General features: G+C 41.2%; 1 protein-coding gene across 1 annotated transcript in view; it reads left to right on the top strand.

The window, feature by feature from the left end:
* The first annotated feature begins 2,010 nt into the window (after window positions 1-2,010).
* Window positions 2,011-10,188, top strand: part of GALNT5 (polypeptide N-acetylgalactosaminyltransferase 5) — a 40,482-nt gene continuing 32,304 nt past the window's right edge. The window contains exon 1 of the mRNA XM_081241582.1: window positions 2,011-3,999. Within this exon, the coding sequence (XP_081097708.1) occupies window positions 2,549-3,999 (1,451 nt within the window). The 5' untranslated portion in view covers window positions 2,011-2,548. The remainder of the gene's footprint in view (window positions 4,000-10,188) is intronic.

The following is a 10,188-nucleotide window of genomic DNA, read 5'->3' as shown; positions in this document are numbered from 1 at the left end:
TGAGTCTGTAGAGCTGCTTATAACCAACTTTTATCATCGTTACAGATTCTCATAGACTAACCAGGAAAAAGATGTGGAAAAGGCTGGGAAGAGGCCTTTAGAGGTGCTTTTTCACCATGCGTTTGTCACCATTGGATTGTTGTCAAGATCGAATGAGATACTCAATGGAAAGAGCTTAGCAAACAGTTTGGGGCATATGGGGTACACACACACACACACACACGCACTCACACACACTCACACACACGCACACGCACACACATGTGCACACACGTGCGCTCACACACACACGCGCACACACACACGCCCGAGTTTCTAATCATGCTGGTTCTCAGAAATGTGTGCTTCCCATAGTACTATACTCTCTCTTCACTCCTATGTTTTTGCTAATTTATCTGCCTTTCACCATCCAACTAATACGTCCCTTCTCTGACCACAGTATGAGCAGAGATAATTATGTTCTTGTTCATTCCTCAAGTCTAAGGATAGCTTCTCCAAAAATCATTCCCAAAGAATCCAGGATATGGTTCTCTCATATTATTTACTGTGTATCGTATATGTGCCTACCTGTCTGTGTCCACCAATAGACTGTGAGATCTCAAAGACAAGAACTATGTCCTTTTTACTCAATATCGTTCAACACCCAACACAGGGCCTGAGCGATGGGACAGACTCAGCAAATATTGGAAGGATGGACAAATGGGGGGCAGAGGTGCATGGAGGAAATGGCTGAGCCACCAGTGCTGCCATCCATGTGGATAGTCCAAACTGGACTGAGCAGGCACGGAATAAAAAGGAGAATCAGAGATTTAAGAAACATGTTACCATAGCTGCACTTATCTGGGTTCCTTCCCATGGGGTAAAGTACAAACTTAAAGTTAAAATGTTGTGGAAGGCAATGCATAAGTATAAATTATTCAGAATCTTCCCTTCTTCCCTTCCCAAGTCTTTGGGAGCCTAAGTTTATCTCAAAGCGGGGATGCTATACCCCTCCTAACACTGGAGAAATAAGTGGCATCTCTGTCTGCAAATCACTCAGAGCTCCTCGGAGAACAGTGCTCCTGGGCTGTGCTTCTCAAACTTTAGGGACAATGTTTATAGCAGGTGAGGTTAAAATGCAGATTCTTGAAAAAGAATGGATACATGTGTGTGTATAACTGAATCACTTTGCTGTAACACCTGAAACTAACACAAGATTGTAAATCAACTGTACTCCAATATAAAATAAAAATTAAATTTATAAAAATGCAGATTCTGATTCAGTTGTTCTGGGAATGTATAGTTTTTATTAGGTTTTACTCTGTCTGGGAGAAAATTTCACAAAAATTGTGTGCAGTGTTCCAAAACCCAAAAAATAATGGTGAGGCATTTTATTCTAGACCAGTGTTTCTCAACTTTGGCTGTACATTAGAAAGACCTGGGAAGCTTCTAAAAACACAATGCAGACCAATGGTCATCTTTGCCCCTTGCCCCCCCCCATCAATTAATCAGAATTTGCGAGGATTTCTTCAGTGTGATTCTACCATAAAGCTGTTGGAACCAGTGTTCTACCAGTCTACCAGTGCCACTCAGAGTCTGGTCCAAGTTCCGGTTCACTCTGCAAGCTGTTGTTACATCTGGGACAAGTATCCAAACCAAGAGTAAGAGTTTAGAAACTTTTACAGCAATATGACAAATTAAGTTTATGTCTACTGAATCTAATAATAAAAATAGATGGACTCATTTAAAACAAAAAGTTAACTTACAAACAAAGATTTTGATGCCCCCCCCCACCGAGAAGGTTCTGAATAATCAAACACCCACCTTTGGTATTGAGGTTATGCTCAGCCCCTTCTATAAGCTGTTACCTCTCCAAGTTGAAACATTAAGTTCAGTGATGAATTGCTGGGGCAAATCACTTGGAGACCTGGGTACAATAGGGTTAATAAGCAGGAATGGGGTAGGTGGGGTTACAAACCAGGAACACATGCCCTCCAAGTTAGACAGTTTTCTTTAATTGCCCTGAAAACACACACACTCTCACATAACACGGAAGGTGAGAGCTGAATGAAGTTTTCTGGTTAATGGCTTGAAATGTTTTCCTTCTGAGAAGTGGTGTTGGGTTACAGCGTGCAGACCGAGAACTGCGAGGAGAGAAGGCGCAGCCCGGACCCCACCTTTTCTTGGGTTTGTAGGAAGGTGGACATGGGCTCATGGAGACAAGGCGAGTGATCTGTTGACCTGTCTGGTGGCTGGAATCGACCGCTCCCAGGGTGACCAAAGGGCAATGTTTAGCAGGGCTTAGCCAGGGGCCAGCCAAGCAGGCACGGATGCTCTGCTGTGAAATGCCACGCAGGCAGAGACTGAAGCAGTAGGAGCTGAGCTCTCCCTTTGGACTGCTGCTTCCTGCTCTGTTCAGGGGAGGGGGCCACTTTCTGGCAACTTTGCTGCTGCTGCTGCTGCTGCTGCTGCTGCTGCTGCTGCTGCTATTGCTACTACGTCAGCTCCCTCTCCCCTCAAGGTAAGCAGGCTCAGAGGGAGGGCAGGCTGCGAGGGAAGCCTTTGTACCATGAACAAGATCCGAAAGTTTTTCCGAGGAAGTGGGCGAGTCCTGGCATTTATATTTGTAGCTTCTGTCATCTGGCTGCTCTTTGACATGGCAGCTCTCCGCCTCTCATTCAGTGAGATCAACACTCGGGTCCTGAAGGAAGACATCGTCCGGAGAGAGAGGAAAGGGTTCAGAGTTCAGCCATACCAGGTGAAGAGCCTTGACGGCAGCGTGAAAGAGATGAAGCCCCCCTCGAAGGGACACGGGAAGGGCGTATGGGGCAAAGAGAACTTTAGAAAGACTGAAAAGAGTAAGCTCAAGGTTGAGGATGATTTGGACCAAACCCAGAAGGAAAGGAAAGTGCAGAATGCCCCCGGAAGGGGCAAGGTTGCACCTTTGTGGCGTCCTGCATATCTGCAGACCCCCCCAGTGACTTTTACCAAGCGGAAGACAGAGGGGCGAGACGTCAGACCTGAAGTTTCCTCGCACGTGACGCCAAAGCAAAAGACAGCTCAGGGGGCTGAGAAAACCCCATTCACAGCAGCAAGGGGAACTCCACTGGCCAAAATATCTGTACACACAGGACCTGTTGGTATAAACCAGGAGGGCCTGAAGAGTCTTAGTCTCAGCAGTGAAACATCAAAACAAGCAGCTGAGAGGAACCCAAATGTGACCATCCATCTTAATATTGACAGATCAAAGCAGCAATTCCAGGCAGTAGCAAATGAAAGGACCTACCCTGCCAGCCCACCAGAGCCAAAACCCAGGGAAGCCATAGCCTTAAATAAAACTGAGACTCAGAGCAAAGAACTAAATGCAAATAAACACAAAGCCAGTAAGAACCTTCCCTTTTCCAAGTTCATTGCCAATTCAAGTCGCTTAAAGAAGCAATCTATTAATGAGACACAGTTGGGAGGCTTGCCAAAGGATGATGCAGCCAAAGTGGCTGATGGGAAGAAACTCAATTTGTCTGAAAGCCATATTGTGATTATAACCAAGGAGGAGGAGCTAAAGACAGACACCAAAGAGGTCCCCAATTCCAAAACCAAAACTATATTTCCTACAGTACTGCGCAAAAGCCAAGAGGAACTCATTGCCGGGAAGAGCAGGGAGACATCTTTCTCTTCTCTTGCTCTCCAGGGAGCAGCAGTGTCTCAAACCAATCAAGCCTTAGCTGGTGGGCTGGGGCCAGCAAGAATCAATTTAACTGCCAAAACCCAGCCTGAACAACTCAACCAAAGTCACAGAAAAGCTCGTTCGCCTGAAGATGGTGGAATGCACCGTGTGTTAAGAATTGATGTGACACTTTCTCCAAGGGACCCCAAAGCTCCAGGTCAGTTTGGACGTCCGGTAGTTGTTCCCCATGGAAAGGAGAAGGAGGTAGAAAGAAGATGGAAAGAAGGAAATTTCAACGTCTACCTCAGTGATTTGATCCCAGTGGACAGAGCCATTGAAGACACAAGACCTTCTGGGTAAGATCCATTTTTCTTCTCTTTCCTCAGCCCCAAGTATTTTGGGTCTTGCATAGAGAAGACTTATTTCTAGATAATTCTGTGTGGTTTTTGGTCACCTAGAGAATTAGAGCAACAATAATCATTAGGCACAGTTCAAATAGTCTACCATCCACACAGAGAAAAATTCCGATATCAACATACCCCTTGCACTCTCTTTATACATTTATTTCTCTGAGACTTTGGCCCTCATCCCTATTAGCTCATGTTCTGTTCCCTTTTCTGTACTGAAAACCTATCAAAATGATTAGGGGAGCTCAATTCCTAATAAGGTGTATATGAATGGTGGAGCTTAAAATGTAATTCCGTTAAAACAGTGACAATGAAGTGAATTCTCAGTTTCAGAATTTTTTATTATTAGCAAGTTTGTCAGGAGTATATTTGGGAAAGGAGCACAGAGGAGGAGCCTTCTAGGCCTCTCTGGAATCATGTCTTAGCCAGCAGAATTCTGCCTAATCATGAACAATGATCACCGTAAGTGAAGAAGTGACACTACTCCTTAGAATTTAATATCCTTTATAGATGAGAATGGTAGATAATTCAGGAGTTCAGTGATACAGGAATAATAATTTTGGAAAAAGTCAATCAGCCAATAAGGAGCAAACACCCACAGGACATACAAGAATATAATATTTTATATTTCTAGAGTTTCACCATTTATGAAGCAACTGCACATGAATTTCACAAGAGCTCTGCAAAGGAGGCAGCAGACATTATGCGTTCAAATCAACAAGTAAGGGCACTCAGAAATTACTTCAGTCTTCCAAGAGAGCACATCTCTGAAGGTGCCCAGTGAGCCTTATAAACCAGTTTTAAAAAAATTATATTCCTTTAACTAGAAAGTAGATCACAAATATTTAATCTGATTCAAATATATTTGGTTTCTGGCTCTTTTTGGCCCACTCATAAGTGAGGGTACCTCATAGCCATATGTTCACTACCCATTAATTGATAATACAACTCCTTGTATGCCTTGATATGCAATTCCTGAGCCAAACAATGTTTGCCAAGAAGGTGGAATTAGGGAATATCAAGATTCAGATTTAGCACATGTGGTCTGTAAAGAACGCCCTCGTTTGGCTTCTGTAAAAAAAAAAAAAAAAAAAAGGAAAACAACCCTTCTCTGTGATCTAGGTATTTACTAGGAGGAAGGCAGATATAGATGTGCCTGTAGTCATATTGGTGAGAGGGGCCTCTTCATTGGGATGTTAGCCATTTTCAGCTCTTAGCCATTGGCAGATGGCTATTGGCCATGCACTAATCACCTGTTTAGGCCAAGCACTCTGCCATTCATGTTCCTCACCCTGGTGAAACTCACAACCTTGAGGAGAACACAAATATACCCAAAGTAAAGATGAAGAAACTGAGACCCTGGGAAGTTATATTGTCTGTGGTCATAGAGCTAGCAATTATAGAGAAATTATTAAAATCCATGCTCAAAATTATGTTCTGCTGTTGATAGTGCATATCTTACTAATTACTACCAAAATGATCCCCAAAATTATGCTGCACCAGCTCTGATCTGAAATCCTGTATATCACATATCACATATATCACATATATTTATGATATATCACTATATTACTACACATATACACTATGTATGGCACATCCAAATATGCCAGTATAGGGCATATACTATATATGCCATACTATGTATGGCACATTACTATACATATCCTATATAGTATATACTATATGACCATATACTATACATGCCAACTTTGAACACAAAACACCAGAGAATGAAGTAGGAAAGTAGCTTTATTTTAACATCCCTTCTGTGGCCTGGCAGACTGCTATGGAGCTTGGAGAAAAATCAGACACTGCACAGAAGCCCAGGCTGCAATTCCAAACCAGAGAAAGGACAATTGTGTGAGGGCCAAAAGCAAGTAATAATGATGTTAGCGCCCATGTGATTTAGTGAAGGCTCAGTAGCTCCCAGTGCTTGTTCGTTTCTGAAATTTGGTCTGTGGAAATTAAGGGTTGCTGCCCAGGGAAGTCATAGTCAGACTCTGTCTTCTGAAGGAGGCTGTCCCGACAGTAGGAGAAAGTGAGTGACACGTGTGCTTGAGAGGATGAGTCAGACAGCATGTGGCCAGGCCCCTCCCTCTTATCACACAACCCACCTTGGCTAAATATATGTGCTCTTGGCAAGGTGCCTACCTGATGCTCTACTCTTCCAACAGGATGGAGGTGACAGTTTTAAGCCATCAGGGATCCTGTGTACAGAACCCCTTTTGTGCCATTCTTACAGGAAAGAGAATAAATTATTTTCCTTTTCTTTTACCCAAACACTCTGACTACAAGTATGTGCAAATTATGTATTCATATGGATAAAGTTTGGAAGAAAATACAAATGAAAAACATTTGATTCATCAGGTTGGCATGATTTAAAGTTCTCTTACTTTGATTTTATTTTTTTCAGCTTTGCTCAAAAGGTATATGACATGCTCGTAAGAAAACACACAATAAGATTTTTTGAGATAATAAATTTTAAAAGTCAGCATGGGGGAAATTGTTATAGAATATAATAAGAATGTGTGTGTGTGTGTGTGTGCATGCACGTGCATGTGAGAGAGGCAAAAAGAAAAAGAAAGAGAGAAAGAGAGAAAGAAAGAAAGAAAGAAGAAAGAGAAAAAGAAAAAGAAAAAGAAAGAAAGAAAGAGAGAGAGAGAGAAAGAATCTATTAGAATGCGTAAGGACTGGCCTTAAAATTAGCTATGGTAGCAACCCACTGGAACCTTTAAATTTTAAGAGTTCTGGGAAATATCCCCCTTACTGCTTCTTTCATTTCCCCTGAATCCACGTTATGGATTGATTAACACAGTATAACTCACGTATCATAACTGGCTATTGAATATACATTGAACCAAAACAAGGATAAAAACCATAGATTTGCTAGTATGTTTGTTTACATTTAGGTCCCCTCAGTAAAGATAATAAGTAGTTAATAGTTCTTAAGGATGATGATTTAACCGATATGCTAGGATGAGGTTGACATTGAGAAGGAGAAGAGAGAAGCAGCGTTCCCAGGACAACTTCACTTGCTCTTGTTCTAAAATCAGACTCTCTTTTCCCAAACTGCTCTTCTCTCCTTTTCTCCTGAGTCCCAAAGAACCATTTCTGAGATGTTGAGATATAGTCCTGGCCTTTTCCAAAAGCACAAAAACTGCTGTCTGTCATTAGCATTATTCTCACTGTCCTTTTCAGTGCCACCCTGATTTCTGACCCTTGCTGTGTGGCTGTCGCTTGCTGCATGTGACATGCTCTCTAATGTGGGCCTTCAGCATAAGGATAGTTAGTCTTATTATCTTTCTCTACTCATCACATTTGTTACCATCCACTGATATTTTTCTTAACTGGTCCCTTTCCACGGCTTCCCCCCATCCTCACCTTTCACAGTCCTCACCATTTCTCCTAGAACATCTTGACCTGACATTGCTCAAAATCTAATTGTATCTTACCTCCATCTAGACCATGATTTGACTGTGACCTCTAAATTCCAATGACCATTAATGCACTCTCCTGGTTACTGAAACACTCCTTGCTATGTGTCCTTCACTAACCATGGCCTTGAGAATCTGTTTCAACTTCTTAGTGAAATTCTAAGCTTAGGAAGGAAACTCTGTCTTTTACTTTATTTTGTATCCATTTAGCACTGAGCACAGTGCTGTGGACTCAAAAGATACAAGTTTACACAATATGGTTTTAAAGATAAGATTCTCTGAAATGATTTTTGAATATTGATACTATTTTTTAAAAAATAAATGATAGATAACTATTCAAATTAGGCTTGCGAGAAGTCATTTTACAAATTAATAATGACTTCCTAATTTTTCATTTTGAATATATGGAATATGTTAGTGTCTCGTTTAAGGTAAATACATTCTATTCTAACACTATTGTCTATTCATTAATTCATGTTCATTCATTAATTCATATTTTTGTTGTTGTTTGGCTTGTCATTTTAATGTTTTGACTTTCAATGGATGAAAATCTCCTTATCTTATTTATGCGAATGTTTTATGCCAGTAAATAAAATACAATTTCATTTTGCTTAGAATTTTTGCCTATAAAATATGCTTCAAGGGGCTTCCCTGGTGGCGCAGTGGTTGAGAGTCCGCCTGCCGATGCAGGGGACACGGGTTCGTGCCCCGGTCTGGGAAGATCCCACATGCCGCAGAGCAGCTGGGCCCGTGAGCTGGGCCCGTGAGCTGGGCCCGTGAGCCATGGCCGCTGAGCCTGCGTGTCCAGAGCCTGTGCTCCGCAAGGGGAGAGACCAAAACAGTGAGAGGCCCGCGTACCACAAAAAAAAAAAAAAAAACAAATAAAATATGCTTCAGATAAAATACTGTTATGACGGTTATTTCAAATTTCCATATGTAGCCCTTTCTTTATAAAAAGCTAATCCTTGCAGTTCTTACTATTAATTATTGAAGTTTGTTTTAGCCAGCAATAATCAATACATACACACAGGCTTTGGTAAAACATGGTCCTATCTACTGGAAATGCAGGGCAATTCTACTTAGAGACGTCTGTCCTGTAGCCTGCAGCTAGAGTGAAGATGTAACTCCAGAAATGAACTTATTTTAAGAGTGCACTTCCTGAATCAGCATTTAGAGAAAAATGACTCAAAGACATGTTTGCTGCCAACATTTAGTTTTTTAGAGGACAGTAAGTATTACAGCATGCTCTTCTAGCACTGCTGTGTCATCACGATGTTAGCCAATTGTTTATTTTAATGCTTTGCTTTTCCTACAGTACTCTGGCAAGCCCCTCAATAAAGCAACTAGAATGGGCCTATTCTCTTAGCCCAGAGCTGGGACTGTCAACCAATCATTTGATTCCTTCCTACACAGTTAAAGAGAGTTTTCTTTTGGCACATATGAAAAGCAAAAGCACTGTGCGTTTGTCACAAACCAGTCCAATTTACTGAGGGGAAAGAAAAACCTTTATAGAACCTAAATTTCCACCTCTCCCCTACTCTCCCAATCCTAGTGAGGTCAAAAACCACAACTAATGAATTACTGAAAGTAAACTGACCACATAGCCTTCCAAACTTCATGTTTCTAGATGTGTGTATCAGGCTGAGAGAAAAGAGAAACTTTACTGTTATATGAAGCTCAATGTCCTTAGTTTTACATAAGATTAGTATTTTAATTGGTGAAATGAGATAGCTTTTGTGACTAATAGTGATGGGAGAACATTATCTAAAATTGACTGGAAAAGCTCTGAGACCTCCCTGAGAAACCAAACAAGGGCAGGGGGAAAAAAAATCTCACAAGATGGATTTAAAAGGGTTATTTCCTGCTTTCTCTTCCATGAGTGTACACAAAGCAATGTTGCTTTTGAATTGTGTTTGTGTACATGTTCATGCACATTAGTGTGTTCATGTGTGTTAGAGCACAGTGTGCTATTTCACTAAAAAGTTGTATCAGGAAGCTGGAAATATAAAGCAAACTTTGTTTAAAGGGTGCAGGCTAGACCATAACAAGACAAAGGTTAAATGTGGCCAAAAGATGACTATAGAGCTTTTGACATTTTTACTTATCACACTCTCCCCACAACTAGGGGAATGATAAGGAGAGAGATGATCAGAGGATATAAAACACACTTCTGCTACTGATTCAAAGAGAAGAAAACAGTGCCTAATTAATGTAAAACTGAGAAATGTTAAAGCAAATCCGTGACTTTGTCTCCTAAATACTGCCAGAGACCTAGAAATATTTATGCGAGAGAGGAATTTGTGAATGTAGAAATTCGAACCTGTGTACACTTCTTTTTTACACACCTCATCCAGGGTCCAGTTTAACCATCATAAAATTATTTATCAAAATCTTATGGTGATACTGCCCCGAGTACTCTTTTCCCAGAAAATAACTCCTGTTGGGCTCTTCTGGGTGACCCATTCAGAGCAGAGCCTTTCAAGAAGGGAACATTTTTTGCTCAAGGCTCAGAAAATGGGGGAGAAATAGCACTGTTTGTTTAGAAGCTCTGTTTTGTTGTTTGCTTTCAGAATAAAGGGAGCTTTTTAGAGTCTCCTTTATGTTTAAAAAAATCTATATTATTCTAAACTAAAGTATCTTCTAAGTTGGCCCCACTTCTAAAACGTTGGTGTACGGGTATGTGTGAGAAGGGTCAATGCAG

The sequence above is a fragment of the Mesoplodon bidens genome (genome assembly GCF_964165515.1).
Source record: "Mesoplodon bidens genome assembly, chromosome: 8".
Lineage (NCBI taxonomy): Eukaryota > Metazoa > Chordata > Mammalia > Artiodactyla > Ziphiidae > Mesoplodon > Mesoplodon bidens.
The sequence above is the reverse complement of the archived record's forward strand: the minus strand, read 5'-3'. Positions and strand labels throughout refer to the sequence as shown.